At 37.3% G+C, this 25,451-nt stretch overlaps 1 protein-coding gene across 1 annotated transcript in view; it reads left to right on the forward strand.

The window, feature by feature from the left end:
* CAB39 (calcium binding protein 39) overlaps window positions 1-21,758 on the forward strand; it is a 38,707-nt gene extending 16,949 nt beyond the window's left edge. The window contains exons 2-9 of the mRNA XM_032193159.1: window positions 2,091-2,247; window positions 9,564-9,728; window positions 13,625-13,743; window positions 16,559-16,727; window positions 17,516-17,575; window positions 18,193-18,258; window positions 19,132-19,275; window positions 21,070-21,758. Coding sequence (XP_032049050.1) covers window positions 2,134-2,247; window positions 9,564-9,728; window positions 13,625-13,743; window positions 16,559-16,727; window positions 17,516-17,575; window positions 18,193-18,258; window positions 19,132-19,275; window positions 21,070-21,258 — 1,026 coding nt within the window. The 5' untranslated portion in view covers window positions 2,091-2,133 and the 3' untranslated portion in view covers window positions 21,259-21,758. The remainder of the gene's footprint in view (window positions 1-2,090; window positions 2,248-9,563; window positions 9,729-13,624; window positions 13,744-16,558; window positions 16,728-17,515; window positions 17,576-18,192; window positions 18,259-19,131; window positions 19,276-21,069) is intronic.
* The last annotated feature ends 3,693 nt before the right edge of the window (window positions 21,759-25,451 follow it).

Below are 25,451 nucleotides of genomic sequence, written 5' to 3' on the forward strand. Positions count from 1 at the left end.
TGAGCAAATCCTGCCATGTTATGTGGGCATAACCATCTTTTGGAATGGATGTACACGGTAGTTGTTAAGTCCTGTTATTATCAGAGGTGATAGGCCTGAAAGAATCCAGCTTTGTTTTCAGGGCTCATCTTGTCTGGGCAGGGATGGAAATCAAAGGGATGGATAACGGGAACATTTCAGATGTTTCTGGGATGCTAGAGTTATGTCATCTATGTTGTGGGGAAGTTGTGCTTCCCTCCTATCTCTTTACAGGAAAGAAAAATATCGTAGTATGTGAAAATACCGTAATTTCCATTAAAGGTTGTTTAAAATGGCATTGCATTTTCATAAAATAGTAATAAGTAGTGCTTTTCTTAGGGTAGGTTTCTCTTCCATTCACATGTGACAAAGCTGAGGCATAAAATTCTTATGTCTGAGGATTGACCCGTGGTTGTTTCTTTATCCCTTAGGGAATCAGTCCTGTGTTTGTAACTTCAGTTTTACGACCTCTTCTTAGTGTGGATTAGTGCAGAGAGACTATTACATGTGGGCAGTTACACTGCAAAATAGAAACAACCAAGTTTTTGTGGCCTCTTAAAAAATGGGAATAGCTGATGGATGGGTCTTGTTGCTGCTTCATGCTGTTATTTCTTCCTTTTATCTGAAAGTAATCTGATGTAAAAACTGCCTAACATGCTTTTCATCAGGTGCGGTAGGTCAGCTGGAGACATGAAACAGTGAGGTGTTCATCTCTGTAGCTGGTTACCTGAAACGTGCTTATGGACACTTTCCAGGCTAAAGATCTGGTTGCTTCTGTTCATCTTTTTATTGTTGTCCTTGGAGCAGCCCAAATTATTAAAGAATCAAAATAACTCAAAAATAGCATAAAATCAATATTTTTTTACTCTTGCGTAACATAGTTGAATAAGACCAAGTTTATTGACGCTCAAGTGCTTGGTGTTAGATAACATATCCTAGTTGTGGTCGACTTGTTGCTAACATTACTGGTGTTGTGTGAGTGTAAAATTACCAGTTTTCAGGGTAATAGCCCTTCTTTGTAACGACACTGTAATCTGTGCTCTGTCAGCTTCTTCTGTCCTGTGTCTAGCAGAAGTAGCGCTGTCACCATTTTTTAGGGAGGATTTCCTGTTCTATACCTAGATAAAAGTGCTAGATGTGTTTTATGGAATTCACTTGTAAGAATTTTTTATTGTTGTTAAAATGGGGGCATATGTAACAAAATAATAACAAAAGCTTTTGTATACTCATTTATGCCAGTAATACCTGTCTATTTTGTACACAGAAGTGAATGGTTATATGTATGTAAATATACAGAGGGATAAAGGTACTTGGTTTCAGGAGCCAAGTATTTCAGGGAAGAAACAATGCTCCCATAAGACAAATTTAATTTCTTTGAAACAATGGGCCAGGTATTGGGTTTAATGTTTGCAAGTACCTTATTACTGGTGTCAAAGTTGGTTTCCCATGAAATGAGTCGGGGGCGGGGGGAGACTGTGTTTCAGTATGAAGTTACAGCAGTATTGGTACAAGAAAGGCAGGACATAGCAATTGCTATGATGTAGGCAATAAGCTGCTGTCTGCAGGCTCAGCTGTGTCATGCTTCTAGCTCCTGTGCAGAGCAGCAGGCTTTGCTGTCCACTTTGCATTTGTTATGGAGTGACTGTAGTAAAAGCATGTACCTGGACAGTCACTGCAGAGCAGCTGAGGCACAATGACTTGTGGCAAAGACCTAATATAAAATAAGTATTTTTCTTGACAACATTAATTGGGGTAATTTATCCATGTTAGTCTTCCCCATATGCGACATTCATACAGTATGTGCCTGTGGTTGCAATTGATGTTCTCTTTAATTTCTTCTTGAAACATAAGAGAGTGATCTTAATGTGAGTTCTTAGATGCAGTATTTTGTGTTTTAAAAGAATTAGAAACACAGGTAGCATTTAAGTTTGTGATGGCTGGAATGGTTATTTATTTTGTATTTATTTTATTTATAATGGTTATTCCACGTACGAATGCCTTTGCTGTACTCTATCTTCATGTGTTGTTATGCTTCTGGTTTTGACGTATTTGTTCTTTTCCTCCTTTTCCAGGTGAAGCAGGAGCCCTAGAAGGAAGACCTTGTGGCTCGCAACCATGCCATTCCCTTTTGGCAAGTCGCACAAGTCTCCTGCAGACATAGTGAAGAACCTGAAGGAAAGTATGGCAGTTCTAGAAAAGCAAGATATCTCTGACAAAAAGGCAGAGAAGGTACGGTTGGGACTTCTCTTTTTTCCCATTCAGATACTGTTTAAAAACTGAAATGTGTAGCTGTTTACGCTGAGCCAATTAGGAATTATTTTTTATGCCACTCTGATAAAGGATAGGTTATTACGTACCTTTTGAAATGGTGTGTTTCATGTTGTTCGGCTTTGCATTTTAATACCACTGGCAGATGATGTGATAATTAAAATAATTTGCCGATGGTCACAGAGCAGAGTGGCTCTGTTATTGAAACCAAGGAGCTTTGCATCTCCGTAGCTATCAGAGCATGTACTCTCACCCTCTCTTGCCTTTTCATCAGTCCACAGGAAGATGGTATGGTGTAAAGTTCCTGTGCTGCTGCAGTCCCATTTGGATGGGATGGTTTGCTTGTTCAGAATCTGTACCTGTCTTTCAGGATCTGTGCCTTGCAACAGTCATTTACTTCTCAACTGGTAGTCTTGATAGCTTCACTAAAAATTACCCTCAGATTCAGACTGTGTGCAGCAGCAACCTACCTATTGACTTGTCTGACAGGGTCATTTACTGTTTAGATGAAGTTTTTCCCGATAAACTCAGCAGCAGAGCATAGATGTTAACACTTGCAAAAAAACACCCTCAAACCAAACCAAAACAAGAAAATGAAACACTCCCTGTCTCCCAAGGCCCCCCGGTTTTGAAGCAGGCTATGATACCCTCTTCAGATCTTCTCCCAGGATTATTTAACTGTTTTGTGCCAGTCTTGGCATCCTTAAAGAGTCAAGCGTAGGAATTAGTCACAATCTTTTCTGTGCTCACCAGTCTTCTAAGCACAGTGTGGCCAGCCTCACTACATCCAGTTTCAGCCAGGTTTGGCACTTCTGTTTTAAAGTGTAGCAGAATCTGGGTCTTAACTGAATCACTGGCTTTACCTTGATGCTCTCTGGGACCAGCATTCTCTACTGCAGTGTCAGGATGTGTTATGTTCCAGGTCTCTTGCAGTGTGCCATACTATTTTTTTCCTCAGTGCTTTTTCTGTCTTGCCTAGGACTAGGGCTGTGTGGTCCTGTGCAGAGTGCATGCTCTTGTCTCATTGCGATTTTTATCCTGGTTCATGACAGAGTGTTAGCATAAAAGCTGGGAGGATTTTCATTTGCTGCTTCTTTTCCTTCTTTCTCCCTTAACTGACTCCATAGGTGCATTCTGAAGAGTCTGAGATGAGACTTGGCACTGCTTCCTTCATATCAACCTCATTATTAATTCCTGGAGATGTGGCTTAGTGTTGAAATCTGTGCTCTTTTGTCATCTTTTTCTTTTTGCATAGACCTCTAATAGGGAACAGGCCAACTTCATTCCATTGTGCATAGCTGTGTGCGGCATCGCATTCCTTGTTCTTGATGCTGTAACTACAGATTATTACGTACAATTTGCTTCTTGCTGGCCTTTAATCCCACACCTACATCTTCTTTAAAGACCTCATTTATGGGTCTGCTTTGACAAGAAGTAATGTACCAAGCCTGCAGAGTTGCATCCTGTGTCATATAGGAGACAATACATTCTGCTTGAAGGAGAAAAGGCCGGTCGTGTTCACTTGGTTAAATGTGAGGCGGGTTAAATACTGACATTCACGATACTGAGCTGGGTGGTGCTGGCCTCTGTCATCCTCATTGTTCACAAAGAGGACCAGCAGATGAATCTGAACTTTCACAACTCCTGTCCCCATGTGTCCATGCACAGGTTCTTCAGGAAATAATTGGTTCATTGGCAAGCCAAGACCTCTGTGAAGGTGACTGTGGTTGTAGCAGTTTCTCTCAGGTTCTCAGTTTGGTTAAAAAGAAAGAGATCTTCAATATCCTACAGGCCAGTCGTCATTTCTTTGAAGGTCCAGCTGTGATTAAATACGATGAATTCATGCCCTTTTCCTGTCCAGTCTATTAGTTTGTTCCAGGGTGTGCTTTTGTAGCCTGTCAGATAACAACAGAACTGTCAAGCCCAAGTAGCATGGTTTGTATTCAGTGTTGATTACTTTTTGTATTAAGGAGACACCCTTTTGGGTGTTACTTTTTTTGTGTATGCTATTTGTCCTACTCTATTTCTTAAAGCAAAGTACACAGTTACATATTTTCTTTACTATTGAACATATGGTATTTGAAATGTGTAAATTAAGCTTAAAGTAACTTCAGCACATGTTGAAGCGAACTAAATATTTCAAATATTAATCATTGTTTTAAGTATTTCTTCTACAAAATTAAATTCGTTGTAAATGGCCTTTTGTTTTATACAGTATGTCTGGCTGAGGTTCCAAAGACAAACCAGTACTTTTCTACTGCAGTATGGCAGTGCTTTGTTTTCATATGTGTAGTTCAGAGTAGGTCTTACCAAGCAGTAGCAGCAGAATGCTGTTAGGAAGGTATTTAGTCTTCCACTGTGCTTCTCATCAGTTTCCAAGCATGCTTGGAAATACAGAATTTGAAAAAGAGTTAAATGAATGATTTTCTTTAAAAGTTAAAGTAGTAATTAATTATCATTGCATGGATTCTTTGCTCAGATTCTTTGCAGCAAAAGATGTGAAACAACAGTAGTGGTCATGGTGCATTTTGTTCAGTTATGAAAAATTCTTCTCTGTAATACTGCACAATTTATTCTATGAACAAAAACCTGAAGCTTGAGAAGTGAATTCTAGTTGCATGTTACTTTTTTTTTTAACTGTGCAAATATGGGAGAAAATGTAAACAGGTAATTCTCCAGGTCATTTTGAAACATTGCTTAGGCTTGCAGTACATACTTAGGAAATGAGATCTGAAGTGCCTGTAGAAGCTGGACTGTGTCTCCCCGCCGCCAGTCTGCCTTCAGTACCACGACTCTGGGTGTGCTGAATGCAGCCTGTTGCTTAGGGTAGAAGCAATAGCTTACTCTCGTATTATTTTTGAAGAGTAATTTCGGAAACTTGAAATGAGAAGTGCTTTATAACTGAAAAAGTGTTCATTACATACACTGTTAGTTTTCCTTTCAGTGATTTTTTTTTTCTTTCAGAAAGAGGAGGAGGAAGGGAAAGTCCCTTCAGATAAATGGGACCTACCTCTGAGCTAGCACATTAGTTAGTATTTCATTCTCATCTCTTCCTCCTCTTTGACTTACCTCAGCATTTATTTTTATACTACCAGTTCATTTAGTTTGTAGCACAAATTTACTGTCGTGAAGGTAAATATTTACTCATGTAATAGACTTGTTCTTCCCTACCCTCTGACCTTGGGTTAACCTGCTCATAACAGCTCCAGTTTGGGCTTCCTGATAATTGGCTCAGACACATTGTTAACCTGTGCAGGTTCCCTATTGCAAAAAAAAAAAAAAAAAAAAAAAAAAAAAAAGAAATACACCATAGATCTTAGGCAAATTGGATGTCTCCCCCTCCCTTTAAACAGTTCAATACTGTGGACTGTATGCTACATGGCATGGGAAAATGCAATATGCTATCTGATTTGATTCAGGTTTCAGTGCAGTATTATGACATGGTCCCACAGACATGCATCAAATTTCATTCAGTGAGTTAACAGGGAAATTTACAAAGCAGTGAAATTCTAAGTTTGTTATGCACATGTATGCAATTAATTCATAGTTGAGAGGAAGCTAAAGGTTAAGTGCTCTGCCCTGCCTACCGCGTGGGGCTGTTACCCAGAGGATAAAGCTGGGGACAAAGGTTTTTGTTTGCTTTTTTTTTTTTTTTTTTTTTTTTTTTTTTTTAGAAGGCTTCTCTTCTAATTGAACTTAGCTCTTTAATGTTATCTTCATGACAGATGTCTGCTGAAATCTGGTGCAATCATTTTTAAACCTAATGCCTTTAAATTAGTGGCATTGATGTAGATAATCATATTTTACAGAAACTTTACATTTTTGTAGGAGTTTTAAAATCCAATCAATTTCAGTAGAACTATTAAAATTGTGTTAGTTGCCTATGGTAAATATAGTTATAGACTAGACAAAATGGTAAATACAGGCTGAAAACTATAGATGGTTTCCATTTTTTATGAATGTTTTCATTAATGGTGCAATTTATGCAATTGCATTGTTGGCATGGACGGCTCCTAGCCGCAGGTCTAGAGCCTGCTGTGCTCTCCTGCTCTCTAAGTAAAGGCAATTGTTATTTGATAAAACTCGAGCACTAAAGATGTACAAATCTAAGTGAAGTATTTGGTATTTTGTGAGTATCTGTGAAATACCCTAAAGAATAGAATAAACCATACTGATTTGTAGATATAAAGACATGCAACAGATTCTGCTGTGACAATCACGTATGTGACTTCATGATGTCTTGTTTTGATATAATACCTTTCTATCACAGGAAAAAAAAAAAAAAAGAATTTAGTAATCTTTTTGCTTTCCTTACTTGAAGCTTTACTTTTCGAGTTTGACTTATCCTCAGACATTATTGATTATCTGGCACTATTGAATTTTAAATGTGACTTGTCACAGAACTTCTTTCGAAAACTGAAAAATTGTTCTTTCTCAGTATCGAGAATCTATATAATACACATGCATCCTGTATATATAAAATATACTCTGCTTGTATATTAAAAATATAATATATGCCGTGTCTGATTAGATCTCTGTATCTTAGGAAATCTTACAAGTAACACTAGTTAGCCTTTCCTTTTCTGTCTTGAATTTTTACCGTTTTTTACTCTTGACTTGATATTTAATGTAGCATTATATTTTCAGGTGTAGCTATCTAAATTCCATTCTGCATCTTAAATGGTAAAAATAGCTCTGCATGTTGTGTATCTGTAATACATTAGAGAGCTCATGGAATAGAGGAGAATAGAGAGAGATTCTAGAAAAAGCTTGTAAGAGTTTTTCTAGTCCTTTTGATGTTGAGTTTTAGAGTAGAAGAGGAGAGAATATAGAAATATCATCTACGGATACATTATGCACCGAAAGACACGGGTTATTAATAAAATACTTTCAGAAAAACTCGTATTTCCGTATTTGTGTGTATCCAAAAATTATAGTTTGGCCTAAGATGAGATGATACAAGCGAGTCTGCTTCACGTTTTCATGATGAAAATGATGAGATATTGGCACAGGTTGCCCGGAGTGGTCATGGAGTGACCAGCCATGGAGCTGAATATGAGCCCGACCAACTTCATAGGACTTCGGCGTTGGTCGTGCCTCAAGCAGGAGGTTGGACAGTGGCGGCCTCCTGAGGTGCCTTCCAACCCAAGCTGTTCCGTAATTTTGTGTCTCTTACCATTAATTACCACTAAAGCAGCGTGTCATTGCAAGATCAAGTGAAGCACCTGCAGGTGGTCTTGGCAGTTATGACGACAATGAGAAAACAAATTCAAGTCCTGGTGTCTCTTCTTGCAGCTACTGAGTTGTATGCTCATGTTAGGGCAGAAAGCTTCTTTTGGAAAAGCATTCACTGTGTATTTTTTCCTGTTGGTTTGTCAGTATTTCGGTTGCTAACAGTGTCTCGGAGTGATGCTGAAGGAGAACTTTTACATATGATCATTAAAGTTTGGGGAGGGTGCTCTGTTTTCTGGATTCTCGGTATGAAAAATTCTTCAGTGGCATTCTTACCTGCAGGTGTGTCCTCCATGTTGCCACTGTCTTGCTTAAAATAGATAACTCCTCAAACCTCAGCATTCCTTCCTCCTTCATCTTGCTTTCTAAATTAGTGTGCAGGGACAAACTACAGAAGAATCCTTTAACATTTCTTCCTCTTTTATTGGTGTGCTTCAAGAACATCTCTCTGTAGCTCCAGATTTGACAGGCATTCCTGTTCTTTTCTTAGTAAAAGTGTATTTCTTCTGAATTTTAAAGAAAGAGAGCAGTTGTATGCCATAATACCATTGTAATACGGTGAGCTGGCTTTCTCATTTTACATCTTTAGAAGATGTCTAAGCAGTTGCGTTGAACACCTGCTTCTTGCTGTCTTACTGACAGTGTGCAGAAAATCCCTTGGAATTTTATTAAAGGAAGAGACAACTGGGAATGGGAACCGGAATTAGTGAGAAAATGGAGGCAGTGGGGAGTGGAAAGTTGTGGAGGAGCTAAAACTGATATGGAGTCTCCGTAAAGGTCATAGAATCCATACTTGCATACCTAGCAAAGCTGGAATGGCTTCGTCTTTAATAGTGCATGGGTCATGCAGTTCTTAAACCTCTCTAGATATAGTCCACAAATGGAATCTTTCTGCATATCCCTTGTAAGACAGGCAATATCCAGAAAGGTGTCATTCTTGCTTTTTATTAATTTTCCATGTGCTACCAAATAAATACTGTACATACCTTGTGGGCAGGTTCATCTAATGACTAAAAATCAGTGCACTTAAAAACTGTTCATACTTTTTAAGCACGTGAAAAACTAATGTAATATAGCTAAACCAGATATTGAGGGTGATCATTTTCAGTGTTTTATCCCCAAGCTATGAAAACACACAATTAAAGTAGTTCTTCTCTCTCCCCTCCAAGATAACTGTGCTTTAAGATTTAGAAATGGGTGTTGAGAAGTGTTCTTGTTGATTTTGTTTATTTTACTTATGAGAATTCTGCTTCCACTTCTAAACATTGCTCTAGGCCTGCACAGCAACTTAGGAATTCCTCGCACTGGCTTTCCAGAATGAGTAGTCAGACCTGACTGCCTTCTGTAAGATTGACTTCAGAGAGGAAGCGTTTTACATTTCTGTTGTCCCCTCTATTGATGTTTTCTTTTGAAGGACCCACTTTTTGTAGCTCTGACATTTTTATTTTTTTTTTAATTTTTATTTTTTGTACTGAGATAACCCGGAGCTTAGGTGAGGTTCTCTTCAAGGTTTTCCTTTGGAAAGGAAAAAAAACATCCGTAGTGACTGCAATGGGAGTCTGCTATTTGCCAGAAAACGAAGTGCAAAATCTGTAGGAGTACGTTTGGTCTGTCTGGGCGCTTCACTAGACAGGCACATATCTCTGTCATGTTTTCCAGTGTGATCCTGTGATCTTTGTTTTACTGTATGGAAATTTTGTCCGGTTCTTTTCATACCGTCACTATTCTTTAGGGGATTTTTGAATGGGAAGTTCAGAGGCACTAAAAAAGAAGATATTTTACTTTTGACAACTTGTCAACTAAATTGCTTGTGTCTTGCCTCTGCTCCTTCTCTTTTTTTTTTTTTTTTTTTTTTTTTTTTTTAATAACATGTAACAGTCTTGTTTGCAGAAAGATCATCTATTGTTTTCTTAACAGGCTGTCATTTCCTGATTTTTTTTCCTCCTTAATGGAAGTTTGCAGTTGATAAGAATAATAGTGTGTGCCGTTACAAAGAAAAATGACATTGTCTGTGCTCTAACTATTTTTTTTCCCCTTTTCTTTAGGCCACTGAGGAGGTTTCAAAAAACCTTGTTGCCATGAAAGAAATCTTGTATGGCACAAATGAAAAGGAACCACAGACAGAAGCTGTGGCACAGCTTGCTCAGGAGCTGTACAACAGTGGTCTCCTTAGTACCCTCGTAGCTGACTTGCAGCTAATTGATTTTGAGGTAAGAAGAGAAGTTTAATGTTTCATGTATTGTATATTTTAAAATAAATACATCTGAATTGCTATCTCTTTAACTGGTTAGAACATCTTTCGATCTACAGCTTCTATTTTCTGGCTGGGGCCAAATCATTAGAAAAAGAACTCAGTATTCCAAACTATCTAGAAAATTAAGCAAATACTGAATACAAAATCACTGAATTTAGGCACCTAAGCTGCAGAAAATTGAAGTAGATAAACCTCTAATCCTTATGATACAGTTCTGTTAAAATTATAGAATAATCCTTAATTGTTATGTAGAGAAAAGGATTAATCTCTTAGTACTAATATTACAGTGAACACAAGCGATAGTACTATAAGCCACCTCAGTATTCTCATCTTATTAAATAAAATGACTTTCAAATTAAATAAATAAATAAAAATATAAATATAATAAAAAAATATTAAATAACTCATAACGTTTAAGAAGAATTTAAAGTATGTATGGTAAAGCTGTTCCTCTTACTAAGTCTTCAGTGTTTCTCTCTCTTTAGAAATGATGTAACCTTTTCTGTTTCCCTCTTTTTCTGTTTATATATTTATAAGCAGAATATATTATATATAACGTATGTTATATATTCTACTTATATATATATATATATAAACAAATAGAAGATTTTATTGACTACTTCAAAATAGCAATGCTTACTTTTATTCAAATATATCTCTATTCAAACCTCGGCCGTATGTCACCACATCACACAGAATAATCTAGCTTCCCACTGCCATGGTGAAAAATCACCCTATTTAGTTCTAAGAAATCGCAGTACAATTGGATTTTCCTGTTTTCCCTGAGGTCCCACAAGAAGCGTGTGGTTGTGTAGGAAAGGAGCCAAAACCCATGTATCTCACCCCACAGCCTTGACCATAAAGGCCATACCACTTAAGGTTGCTTAAGGATGGTATTGTTCATAACCAAGTTGTTCATGATGGGAACAGACTTTGCAAAAGTCCTATTGTAGTATGATGTTCCAAAAATAATAGCTTTCCTCCCTGTTCTTTCTTCTCTCGCCCCCCACTCCTTGCATAAGTCCCTCTGATATGTGTTTAATTGTAACATGGTGGTATTTATTTTCCTACCCACACAAATGTTTACACCAAACATAAAGCATTCAGATTATTAAATAAGCATGGAGACCTGGGAAAGTTGAGAGTGAATGCTGAAATATGATGGCCTTTAATTGGCGAAGAAAGGAAATGATGAAACGTCATCTGGATTTTGCTGACCTCTAGATTCTTATCAGTTTGGTGTTTACTCGGCTCGGTTATTAGAGAAGGAAACCTTCATTATCTTCTGGTAATGGAGAATGATAACAATTTGTACAGGCTTGGTCTCATTAAAGAGAACTATTCATTTTATTCTAAAGGGACTGGAAAGGACTGCAAGTAGTTTCCTGCTTTTAGATTTTCTGCTGTTTTGTAACACAGGGATATAACCATTCCCCCTTGAGAGAGAAAAAGTCATTCACCTTGGTTTCCAGGCTGGACCATGTCTGCTTTTTAAGGATGGGATCTGGCAGGCTGTCCAGCTATTGTTTTACCTAGAATTAATGTCAACACACCTGTGCTCCAAACTTGCACTAGATTCAGATTTTGGCTATTATGTCCCAGATCTCTATGATTTGGGGCTTACTACATTTGAAATGATTTTTCTGTCACTGAGAGAGGTACAAACTTGATTTCCTGTTGGTTTTTAAACTTGAATGTTGAGTTCAGCATTTATTCTTTCTGGCGCCTCCCCTAAAGCTTGAGGCCGTTCAGCAATGAAGTAAATGTCACCTTTTTTTGTCAAGAACTTTGCTCTTCTTGAAGAAGATTTCTGTGGTGGATGCTGAGGTTACAGACAGGGACTGTCTACCCAGACACTTCAACTTTCGCAACAAACTTAATGTTTTAATCTTGTGCATAGGAAACTGCCTATCTGAAACTTGCTGGGTGGAAAGACCTGGTAAAAATTATATCTGTAGCTAACAAAACCATCTATTTACCAGTGTTAGTAACTCCGCTCTTATCTTCCTGCTGACTTACATGTTTGTAAGAGAGATAGCATCCCTTCTGGAACTGTATTTTCTGTTCTTGCTCTTCTTTAAATGAAGGGAAAAACAAAAACAAAAACCACACTAAAAAAAAAAAAAAAAAAAAAAAAACAAACAAAAAAAAAACAGAAAAGCCTTTTGCATGAGGGGGCCTGGATCCTGCTGGGAAGACAATGCTAGCACAGTTTCACTCTCACCTCTCGTGGTCGTGACTATTGGCACAAGGTTCGGTGCCTGTTTGCTCGTTAGCCCATGAGGTCACTTTGCAGTGCTTTCAACAATAACTTGACTTGGTATTACTGCGTGCCACTAGCAGTTCACTTCTGTGGAGAATAAGAAAATGTTGTTCTGGCTGGGGAATCCAAAGCAAAATGTGAGATCTAGAGCAAAATTGGCAATGTTAGTGAATGAGAGTCGATGACTATATTATGTGGAGTTGGAGTAAAGCAGTTTCTGGAAACACTGCTCTACTCATTTCAGAACAAAGAGTTCTGGTGTTGCTTTAGGCTGGCGTTCAGTGAAATTGTAATAGAGAAAACAAGCATTTACAAACAAACTCTTATGTCCTGAAAACAACAGTGCCTCAAACCGTCCGTGGTAATTCACAAACATGCCATTTGTAAAACTACAATCCTCCTACATTTTTACAAGCATTCAATTTTTTTTTTCCTTATGCAATCTTCTTTATGGTGATTGGAAAAATGAAGGAGTTATGAAAAATTGCTGCTGTTTTTTAAATACTTGCTAATTAAATGCAGTCTGAATTTTACTCCAAAGCTTGCAAATGTTACCCTGGAAATTTATAGTACCAGGTAGAGTTCATCAAGAAAAATGATCTACGTGTGGTCTGTGTTTAACATTCAGGAAGCCTTCACGTGGAATTGCTTAAAAGGCCTTTCTTAGCAAACCCAATCTTAGTACAAGTTTGCCTGGTGGTTTTTGACTTACATCTGTTAACACATAGTCGTGAAGTTGTATTTATGGCAGTCTGAAATGGAAAGCTAATTGCAGAACTTTGGCTTTTAAATGATGCATGTGAATGATGGTGAGAAGTGCTTATATTTATAACCAGCTTTTAGTCCATACCAATTTGGCATCTTTAGCTGTGGTCTGAAATGTCATAGAATAAATAAATAAGAGGTGTATATCTATTCAGAAGAGAACGTTCCCAGCCACTTTCATGCTGCCTGGTTTTTTCATTGTGCATTTTTCTGTGTATAGTCTGTGCTGAATTCAAGCATCTTGTTCTTTTTTATACTACTTTGTCTGTTGAAAAATGTGAGACTTGCATTTTAGGTCAGTGGGTGAGTTCTCTTTGTAGTTTTATTTATTTTACTTCCTTAAGTTCCAACTTTAAGTTGAATGTTAACACTGCAGTCAGAAGTGCTCTACAGACAACTAATGGTGGAATTAAACGTCCCTAGAGAAAGGGAGAGGATAATGGAGTATTGAAGAAACACACTTTCATGCAGAAGCACAGTTGAAAACTGGTACGTTATTGGCAAAAACACAAGAATAAAGCAAGTCCGGGAGACTGAAGCTTCACAGAGGTGTCAGATAAAATACAAACTGGCTTTATTTCTTAACATAAATAACCTGTGATCTGGCTGAAACATCTGGCTGATACTGTTTAGAATGTTTTGGCGTATTTGAAATGGGTATAAAGAAACAGACTATGGATGTGATCTGATTAAGATCAGAGTACGGAGGCTGACTGAACTCAGAACTCACTGTGGTATGAATGTATGAGATTATGGTAATGTTTAATTCTTACTTGAACAGTGAACTTGAATATTATGTGTTTAACTACTTATGTTTTTGACAGGGCAAAAAAGATGTTGCTCAAATTTTCAACAACATCCTCAGAAGGCAAATTGGTACAAGAACTCCCACAGTTGAATACATCTGCACTCAACAGAATATATTGTTCATGCTGTTAAAAGGGTATGTATGCTGTGAGGCATAAATACACTTTTTAATGAAGTAAGAAGTTTGTAAATTCAAATTCATGGAGAAGTGCTGAGTTTTGGAACACTTTTTCTTCTTTTGCAGTATAATTGTTTTCCCCCACCCCACTTTCCTAAGGGCCTGTAAATCCCCTAAGTAAAAGAATATTTGAGTAATAAACACCAGAAATAAACTTTTGCATGAAATACAACTGAAAATTGAGAACTGATTGTAACCTAAAATATTATTACTAGGGTACTGCAGACATTTTCCGTTTGGTATACTGTTTGATCCAATCGAAATTATTTCCTTCTGAACTTACTCATTTATTGAGTAGTAAAGGCTGCTTTTTTTTTTTTTTTTCCCTTTAACCACTGTCCTTTCCAGTTTGCTGTCATACCCCATGGTCTTAGTTTGTCTTAGACATTTTATTCATAGTGATTCATATTCCTGTAGTCACATAAATGCACCAGCTCAAACTCAGCCTAACAGAATGACTCAGAGCACATGCATGTTAGCCTCCTCTTTCTTCCTCCGTTCTTGTATTAGGGTTGGAGCTGTGTGATCTTTAAAGTCCCTTCCAACCTAAGCCATTCTATGATTATTTCTGGTTCTTGGTGTTGGAGAATCATGTCATACCGAACACATGGTTGCACGTGTAGAGCTGTGGATCTCAAACATGAAAGTAGAATATGTTGTTAGCATTTTCTTGTGAAAATAAGATTTAAAAAAAATGAGAATGTGCTACATGTAAGAAGAATTGTTCATGTTTCTATTACTAGGAAAGTTCTGAAAGTTGCAACTCCAATATGTAATTCTAGGATAGAAAAGTTCATCAATATTAATAAGCTATTCTTGAAGTTGTAGCCATTTCAAGTATTAATTATATAATTTATATTAAAGCTTCTGGGTAAGCTTACTTCAGTAAGCTTCCATGGACCACAGTTGGTTAGTACTCAATCCACTTACTGGGTTGGCTAGAAGATGAAGCAAAGGGACGTACTTTTCAGTGAGATATTTGCCTATGTTACGTTGAGATATGAGATAATCAAATATGTTTTTAACATCTGAACAGGAAGTGTTACTTTGTTCTTCCTTCCTCCTCCTCCTAGTTCATAGCAGTAGATAGAGATGCTCACTGAGTTCAGAGCGAAACCTGCCAAATACATGGTGTATTGGGCTAGTTTATTTTCACGTTGTAAGATGTACAGTCTGCCAGAGGTGCTTTGATTTCCTTTTTCCTGTGTTGCAGCCATGATTCCGAGAAGGAAGATTTAAATATTACAAGGGCAAAACGATTATTAATTGTGGCATAATATGAAAGAGGATATTGATTCAGTACTTCTGAAAACAGTTTACAAAAAGACGAATTTGAGATGCAGAGCGATGGAACTACTTTCTCAGCATGCTCTTCGTAATGTGTGACTGAATGAGGATTGCAACACAGTTGTCCTAATTCTTGGTCTGTGTTGTCACTCTTCAGAGAGCATTATTCTGACAGGGATCGTTGAAAGATATTCATAAGTCAGGATGTTTGAAATGGGCATTTAATTAGCTTTAATGACTTAAGTGTTACATCTGGAATCTGACTGAGTCAATTTATGCTAATTTAAACTATGTGGTAAATTACAAAAAGTCCAGTAGATTCCAAGTCTTCGTGACAAGTTAAATACAGAGTATTGCAGCACTTAATGTGAAAATTTATTCATAAGCAAATGTTTTTGTATGATAATTTAGTAAGTGCTTAGTACACACAATGATGCTTTGCTCTGGAGTTAAGCTGGTGAATTTAAATTGGCTTCAGATGCATTAGGTCCAAGACCTTTTTAGATGGAAGGTGTGTAAGGGACTTTGCTTCAGAAGCAAGTAGGAAACAACAGACACAACTTGTCTGTGGATTGGGATAGCCTGTGTTGCAACATGCTGAGATTAGTTTTGGGGTCAGAAAGACATACCCTTTTTCATCCTGTTTCCTACTATTAGTGTGCTTGGGAACTCAAGGAGGTAGTAGAAAGTACAGAGGTGGATTTCTGTCAAATATGTCTTAGAGACACTGTTGTGAGATTTTAGCAGCTGCTGTTGGCATATGCTAAAATCAACCGAGAGAACACACCAATATTTGAGCAGGAAAGCCTGCCAAGAAAGTGTAGCGACAATTTCTAAATGAAGCTGTCCCTGACGGCTTCATCACTTTCATCAAATCAGTGGTGGTCATGTTCCAGAAGGTCTCTGGTAGGAAGTTGCAGATACTGTACTTGAGGCAATAAAGACTCGAGCACAGAGAGTGTAATCCTTAAAATTAGAGGATGCTGCTGCCAACATGTCAAGCTGGAAGCCCGTGATGTATAGAGCAGACGGTGATGCTGAAAATGGTTTAATGAAAGAGTGGCCATGAATTAATGTCCAGTGTTATTAACCATTTAGCTTCAAAACTCATATTAAGAGTAGTTTTATGTAAATTATTGTCAGCTGTAAGCAAATAGCTTTCAAGACAAATCACTTATTGCTTTTCCAGATGTCTGCAATTGTACCAATATGTAAAAAGAAAACTGATTTTGAGCACAAAGAAAATAGTTTTATTTAATCTTGTTTCTCACTTTATGAATGAATATTGGCAATGATTTGGCAGTAAATTGGCAGTGATTTCAGTGATATTTCAGACAAGTATTAGAAGGTGAAATTTAATACAGAAGTGAGTACCTCATTCTTTGAATTCTTGTTTATATAATAGAACAGAAAACTGTAATTGGTGCAGAATTGCAATGGTAACTTCTGAAAGTATAAAGAATCTGTGGCTTTTGTTTTTAAACAGGTACGAATCTCCAGAAATTGCTCTAAATTGTGGGATAATGCTTAGAGAATGCATCAGACATGAACCACTTGCTAAAATAATCTTGTGGTCAGAACAATTCTATGATTTCTTCAGATATGTGGAAATGTCAACATTTGACATTGCTTCAGATGCATTTGCCACATTCAAGGTAAATTACGCCCCATATTTAAGTTATTTCTATAGTTTTCCACTGTGTGAACCCAGATGTTGTGTGTTATACTCTTAAGCAAAAAGGTTTAAAGAGAGGAGAAAAATATTAGTGAAAATGGGTAAGCTGAACATTGTTCTTCCTTATTTCTCACAATGCAAGATGTTTAAACATGCATATTCTTTTCCCAATAACAATTCTAGAAAGCAAGATTTAAACTACCATGTTAATACACGTACACTTTCATGCCAGGGAATTTTAAATCTGTCTCTCTAGCTATTCAAGTGATTGAACTCATTTTCATTGCATTATGTTTGTTTATTGAGTACATTTGATACTACTTCTGGAGGTATTTTTTGTTGTCCTAACCAAAAAAACCCAACCCACAAAACAAACAAACAAACAAACAAACAAACAAAAAAAACAGTTACAGGACTACAAACATAATAGTTATCAGTGTTAAGTAGTGGTCTCAACCTCAACTGTGTATAGTTCTGTGCAGAGAACCCTTGATCTGTAACTGCCATTCTTCAATGATAGTTCCACAGAACTGCGTGAATTAACAGGTAGCAGACTTTTCCTAATTGATCTGAAGGTCCTTTGCAATTCCTATGTACAAGTAACTACTTCCGTATCTTAAGTTTCTTCTTTGTTTAAAAATATAGCAACGTTGTCTGTTGGATGCCTTATGTACACTCCCAGTTTATTCAGAATGTGAATGTACCATATGTACCATATAATGTATCATACAAGTTTTTATGGAAAATACTGTTTTTACTCTTTTACAGGATTTGCTTACAAGACACAAGTTGCTAAGTGCAGAATTTTTGGAACAACATTATGATAGGGTGAGCAAATTTCATTATTCAGAATTTTCTAGTACTGCATATCTTTGAATAAAACAGTATTTTCTCACCTTGTTTAGATTCCTTTTTGGAAATTTATATACAATATTAAGCCAAATGAACCTAAAGTAATTTCTTTCAAAGCAGTACAATTAACATTAAGATCTTACAGTTGAATGTAAAAAGTGTAAAAGCAGTAGGCTAAGGCAAAAATCTAATTCTGTGAAAATGTGTTTTTTCCACTAGAGGGAACTCTTTCCTAGTCTTTATCGTGTGTCTGTGTTAATGCACATCAGGCCAAGAATACAAGATATCTGGGGGCTTCTGAAATTAATGAATAGTGTTCAGTGACAAGAACTACTATAGTTCAAAAAATAACAAGAAATGCTTTCAGTACATTGCAGTCTAGAGATTAAAGCCTACTAAAAGTGTAAATACATATATTTTTAAAGCATATACAAATTTTAAGCAGCACTGACTTACAGGAAACTATTGAGATTTCAGATTTTGTTTACATTTTTGTTCATGGATTTCCATCTCAATTTTTTAATAATAATTTGGAAGAAGAGCACTTGTGTCTCTTGGAAAGGTTTTAACCATTCTCTTTATTCTGTGTTCAGTTCTTCAGTGAATACGAGAAGTTACTGCATTCAGAAAATTACGTGACAAAGAGACAGTCACTTAAGGTAAAGCATTTTTTTCTTCTTAAATGCAAAATTAGAGAATGTCTTCAATTTCAAGGTGGGTTGACTAATTTAAATTACTTAAGTTACTGCCTCGGATAATATGTGTCTTTTTACCTATGTTTTAATTCTTGGGATCACTTAATTTCTTTTAGTCCAGTCCTGCCATTATTTGGCATCCAGTGCACACCAAGTCATTTCCCTCCCTATGCAGAAATGGCTATCTGCAAGAGTTGGTTTATTTATCATTTAATTTCCTTCAACAAATATCAACATATTATTTAATAAAGAGACTCATGTAATGTGACTATAGCAATTCAAGTTAATCAGAAATATTGAACATACTTACAAATGTAAGTTAACTTGTAGCAAGGGTGGTACTCATGAGGAATCTTACTACTCCTGCGACAATGCTCCCCACAGCAAGAGGTTCTGTGTAATTTTGAGAGCGTAGGAGGTAGGGGAAATAAGTGTATAAAATCCACTGAAGTTTCTGCTTTTTTTTTTTTTGTTGTTTTTGCATCCCTTCTGGACCAAGTAGGTAGCAAAAGAAGTGCAGATACTTCTCATTTGAAATACTAACTCCCTTTCCTTACCAAATTCTTGCAGATGATGTATAAGTTTTGTGTAAATAGAAAAAACAATGAAGTTGTGAGGGGAAAAAAAAGAGTGAAAAAGTCTTTTTACTTTCAATCCCAGTTCATAACAAAAGGGGAATAAAAGGATACGTTTCAGTTGCATGTTGAAAAAAAGGACGTTAGGATGTTTTAGTGTGACTTTTTCTACTTTTACAGACTGATGTCAATTATCCAGCATGTTTAAAAGCAGTTATAAGTTGTCTCTCATCACTTATCTCACCTTGTTTTCCACTTCTAGCTTCTTGGTGAATTATTACTGGATAGACACAACTTCACAATTATGACGAAATACATCAGTAAACCTGAAAATCTCAAACTAATGATGAACCTTCTACGAGACAAGAGTCGTAACATTCAGTTTGAGGCCTTTCATGTGTTTAAGGTAAATTTAAAAACAAACACATGCACAAAAAAAAAACAAAACACCAAAACAAAACCAAACAGGAATTGTTAAGTTGAGTAAACTACTGAGTCTAAATGAAGCTTATCTGAATGTCTGCTAAGTGGTTAAATCAGAAAGAACTACTGTTTGCTATTATGATCCATCTTTACGAATTACCGTTGTATCCAGTGATGAGTGACATTCGTCGGGGGGACCAGTGCTCTTTAATGTCTTTGTCAGTGGCATGGACTAAGTGCACCCACAGCAAATTTGCTGATGACATCAAACTGTGTGGTGGGGCTGACACGCTGGAGGGAAGGGATGCCACCCAGAGGGACCTGGGCAGGCCTGAGGCCTGTGCGAACCTCATGGGGGTCAACAAGGCCCTGGGTCAGGGCAACCCCAAGCACCAACACATGCTGGGCAGAGAATGGGCGGAGAGCAGCCCTGGGAGAAGGCCCTGGGGGTGCTGGTGGATGAGAAGCTCAACATGAGCCAGCAACGTGTGCTTGTGGCCCAGAAAGCCACCCGTACCCTGGGCTGCACCACCAGCAGCGCAGCCAGCAGGGTGGGGAGGGGAATTGCCCCCTGCTCTGCTCTTGTGGGGCCCCACCTGCGGGGCTGCGTTCAGCTCTGGAGCCCCCAGCATAACGAGGACATGGACCCGTTGGAGCGGGCCCAGAGGAGGCCACAAGGATGATCAGAGGGCTGGGGCACCTCTCCTATGAGCCAGGCTGAGGGAGTTGGGGTTGTTGAGCCTGGAGGAGAGAAGGCTCCAGGGAGATTTTACAGCGGCCTTCCAGTGCCTAAAGGGGGCTGCAGGAGAGCTGTGGAGGGACTCTGTCAGGGAGTGCAGTGGTGTAGGACAAGAGGGAATGGTGTTAAACTGAAATAGGCTAGGTTTAGATTAGATGTTGGGAGGAAATTCTTCACTCAGAGGGCGGCGAGGCCCTGGCCCAGGCTGCCCAGAGCAGCTGTGGCTGCCCCATCCCTGGCAGTGCCCAAGGCCAGGCTGGATGGGGCTGGGGGCAGCCTGGACTGGTGGGAGGGGGCCCTGTCCAGGGCAGGGGGGTTGGAGCCAGGGACTCTTTGAGGTCCCTTCCAACCCAAATCATTCTATGATTCTATGGTCTTTAAAAAATTGATTGGAAAGCACTTAAGAACTTTCATATGATTGGTCAGGGTGATCTCTTGGAAAATTTTGAAATTAAGAAAGATGGAGTACAGTAGGACAAGGAGGAATCCATGCTTTTATGTGAAAGCATGAAGCATATTGGAGTTCAGAAGTGTTTTCATCATGCTGCATGATGCTATGAAGGATAGCAGTGTTTTAACCAAGCCAGCAACATTTCAAAGCCTAAATGTAGTCTGCATATTAAAACAGATACATTTTGACTTTGCAGCAGACAAGCAAATAACTAAGAGCTTGGAGTTACAGCTTGAGGTATAAAAGTTTTCAGTGAACTTTAATATACCCGTCTGATATCATATACAATAGAGGATGATGTATTTGCTACAGAATTTAACTGTGTGGTTTTTCAGTGGATTCTGCAGAGGGTATTGTGACTAATCAACTTGTACAAACTGGATTTACCTCAGTACTGTAATGTTTGATTTCTGTTCTAATTAAAATAAAAAATGGTGGGTAGTTTTATTTTAAAATTTTGATTTACTCCATTATGTTTTCTGTATACATTTTGGGATATTGAGTAGGTTTGTTGTTTTTTGTTTTTTTTTTTTTTTAACTTAAACTCCTGTTTCCTATTACACTAAATGCCATTTGTTTTCTTGCAGGTGTTTGTAGCCAATCCTAACAAGACACAGCCTATATTAGACATCCTTCTAAAGAACCAGACCAAACTTATTGAGTTCCTCAGCAAGTTTCAGAATGACAGGACCGAGGATGAACAATTTAATGATGAGAAGACCTATTTAGTTAAACAGATCAGGGATTTGAAGAGACCAGCACAGCAAGAAGCTTAATCTCCAGTAAACCCCTATAATATTAAACCCAAGTTCAGCATTTGCTGTTAGATATTCAGCATCAGGCACTCTTATCGATTCATGAGGAACATTACTGCTAATCTGCTGTTCAGTGAACGGTTTTTGTTTTTCTTTTTTAGTCCAAGTTGAAAAACATAGCTGCTGCTTTCTTGCACAATGTGGACTTTCTTGATATTTGTGTCATTTCAGAATTCAAAGACACTGCTTGTTTTAGGAGTCCTGAAAAGAAAGATTCTAGGTTCATGAACGCAAACATATAGATACTAGTTTGGTTTAGGAAAGAAGGTATTAATGTAGTTAAGTAACAGGTTGCATGCTTGCAAATCTGAATAAATCTGTATGTTTGCACTTACCTTGTTTGAGATATGAGCACAATGTGACCTGTGCATTCCTGGCACCCTAGTATAAGATTATATGCCTTGATTTAAAAAAAAAAAAAAAAGTGCAGTGCTTTATTTGTAATCAAAGGGGAAATGTATCTAAGATGTGAGCTTATTGGGATAAACAGTTGTCTTGCAAATAAACTGATATTGAAACTTAGCAACTTTTAAAAGAGTGAAATCTCAAGGTTCATAAGGAAAATGTATATATGCCTTTCACTGCTTTATAGATTTTTTGACATGATTTGATTTTTCTGAGAATTGACTTGTAAACTTGGAAATATGTTCTAAGGGTTTTTGTTAATTTTACTTTTAAAGGTATTTCAGACAGTAGACCTAGCAGTGACATTTTGCATTTCATTTCAACAGTGCTTGCTGGTTTCTTTTGTATATAACTCCTAGGCTGCTCATTTCTTTAAAATATGATTTAATTTGTACAGCAGAGGAATGTTATTGTATTAGTCTGTAACTATTACCTAATATTGAGTTTTGCAAAATGAATGCTCATATGTAATTGAATACTTCAGATCACATGGAAATGCTGATTTAACGATCTTAAGTACTGCAGCATTAAAAGAAAAAAACACAACAAATTCTTTGTATTCACTTATCTAATGGGGTGCCATCAATTAGAGTAGGCTGAAATAGAGAACTGGAACCCTCGATACTAGATTCTTACTGGATACTATTGGCCTTATTCAATTAAACTAGTGTTGTGCTCACCCGCTCTGCAAATGGCAAAGATTATGCTAAATTAATATTGATTCCTCTTACTTCTGGGGAGCCTGCAGTGTATCATTTCTTTCTTACAGTAGGTAACTCAGTACGGTAGTTATGAAAGTGAATGATTTAATCCCCTCTGACTTCAATAAACATAATTACATAGATATCCTAGGGTAACAAAAGACTTAATTTTGTTGATTTTGTTTTTTAATGCTGCAAACTATCAGTATTTATAAAAACAAAAAAACAACTTTGATTTTGCACCATGTTTTTGTTACTGTGACCATACAAAAGGAATCTACTAAATATAGCTAAACAATGTTATTAAAGTTGTATTTATCCATCATATAGTAACGTTAAGATCACAACCAACCAAACATATGGATTGGAGTCTGAAAGTTCAAATTCTGCATGGCTGAATCTGATTGAGAATGCTATAGAAAATGTTTGTTGCTTCCTGTCCTTTTCCTAATTAAAATATTTTGCAGTCAGCAAAATGAAACTCCTAAGTGACATTTAAGCTGATTTGAAAGCCTTCACAAGGGAAGTCAGCTCCAGAAAACGAAGTGTTTTCACTCAGTAGTTTAAAATTTCTCTTAACATTAGAATTGGCCTTTGCAAATTCCTTAATGCGTCCTTTGCAAACAGACTCATTTTGCCTACTGGAAAGCAAATAGCTTGCTCTTCGTGGAGATCACTTACAGAGGCAGGCAGAATTGGCCATGAGATGATGATATAGTTCAGTACCAACAGTCTCTGTTTTTTTTTGGTTTATCACAGCTGAGTGGAAGAAAACATCATTTGCCAAGTTACTCACCATAACATATAAGGCTTCCTCTCTAGAAAAATGTAGAAGTGCTAAAAGATTTGTGTCTGTAAAGGAGTGAGAACATTTGGACTGGGTTATAGGTTACTCTATATTAGGTCTTGGAAATAATGGCTATGGTAACTTTTTTTAATATGTGAAAACATTTGAATGTTGGCTTTCGAAAAGAAGTTGTATTTAAATTAAAGCTCATTTGACGTGCTCTTCGTATTAAAACAAAACAAAACAAGCTATTGTTCTGGAAGTGGTTTCTTATCTGCTTGAAGGCTTAAGGATATTACTACAAGTTATTTAAATGTGAGCAGTTTTTGGTTTTGTGTGTGTTTCTTTCTTTTTTCTTTTTTTTTTTTTTTTTTTTTTTTTTAAATAAGAGATGTATACAATTGTAATTCTACTTCCATGGTAGCATTTCATTTCCCCTGAGGAAAATGCATTTCTTATCCAAAAAAATCTGGCTGGCCCCATAATTTAAATTGAAATAAAATTTTGAAGAAAAACGTGTGTGCTTTTACTGTGTTTGTGAAGATCGTAAGTTTCTCGTGGATATGAATCTTTTTCCCTTTGTTGCCTTAGAAGGGTTCAGCTTTCTCGCTTTTGAATAGGAAATAATTCTAAGTCATGAACGACTCTGGGTTGAAAAAACATTTCTAAGGAACTAAGGTGAAGTGCTATATTAGAGTTACAATCAGTTTTAATTAATTGTAGGTAGCCTTTCTTGCTTATATGTACTATTATCTTCTGATTTTATTCCTCTTGGCATGACCAAGGGCAGGGAGAGGAGATGCTATGTCAAGCATCACATCCAGAGACAGGATTAGTGGAAGTGAATCCCTGATAATTTTAGCCCCTTGCCTTCTCTCCACATTTATAGAGCAAAAGTCTGTGGGACCGCTAACTCTTTCCATAGGAAATATTATGGTTTCTTTATCTCTGAAGCTGTCTGCCTCTGTTATTCACAGGTAACCCCCTAAGTAGCGATGTCAAGAGGATCACTGTGTTATATTGAAAAAAGCAACATTCAGGGGGGTTTGTTGTAGATTCTTCAGAGTTTTGTTTAGCAAAATTACTGAAAAACGTGGTTTCCTGCTGGGAACGTACTAATGCTGCAGACAAAAATACTGAGTCTATTACAGCCTGCACTAGCAGCTACGCTTCTTGGAGCCTTTATACATAGTTTTAGCATGTTTTTTTTTTCTTCTGAGACTAAGACCACATATTACAAGGGAAGGACTAATTTATACCTGTAGTCAACTTGTGCACTTTAATGAAAAGAGGTGCTCCAGTAGGTAATGAAAAATAGTGCTCAGGCTGGATACCTGAATGGGTGTTTGGCTGAAACAAATGAGGGAGAAAAGCATGGGAAAGCAAAGAGATACTGTATTGACCTGTAAAATTTATTTTCACAGCAGACCTGATCATAGGGATGTGAGCTGACATCTCAGAGCCAGAGTACCAGCTGCCCTTGGAGCACGTGGGACCAGGTCACACACAAAGCTGCGTGCAGTAAGTTTGCCTCTCTGGCCTGCCAAGTTGGTCCTAGGCCACAACTTCATCTGTTTTTCCTTTTGCTGCTATTCTTTCCCCAGCCTTTGCCCTCTCTCTATTTTGGACTTTTGCTAGCTACTCGGCTGAATAATTTTTCTGTCCCCTACATGTCTGCTTGTTTGAGTTGCTGCCATCTCAGTGGGTGCAGTGGCTTGATTTTCTGTTGTCCTTCTGATTGGTTCTCGTGACACCCTTCAAAGGTTTTAGCAATTGCAAAAGTTACTTGTTAAAATTGTTATAAGTTTCTTTTAGTTTTTCAGCGTATTGTAATTACAGTTGATTATTAGTCTTGTATGTGAGAAAAATTAACCCTATTACTTCACGTGTAATCTCTTTAAATCAGCGTTGAGCTTATTCTGTGAGAGCTGTTGCCAGCATTGAAAGCTGTACTTACAAGCATACCTGATTGGATCCGATTGAAATTTGGAGGCAGGAATCAAAATGGGAATTAGGTTAGAAAGGAGAGGAGAGAGGGACAGCAGTATATTGCATTTTTTGAACGAAATTGGTTATTTTTGGAAGAGAGACCTGTTCTGCTTCCCATTTAAAGCTATCTGCTGATACAATGAAAAGAACACCCTGTGTTATACAGCCAACGTATAATTAGACTTTTGGCAAGTGTGTTTCATTCACAACAAAATACTGTCTAAAAAAGACAAGTTATTTATTTATTAATTTATTTTTAGAAGGCTCATACT

This window comes from Aythya fuligula, chromosome 9 (genome assembly GCF_009819795.1).
Source record: "Aythya fuligula isolate bAytFul2 chromosome 9, bAytFul2.pri, whole genome shotgun sequence".
Taxonomy (NCBI): domain Eukaryota; kingdom Metazoa; phylum Chordata; class Aves; order Anseriformes; family Anatidae; genus Aythya; species Aythya fuligula.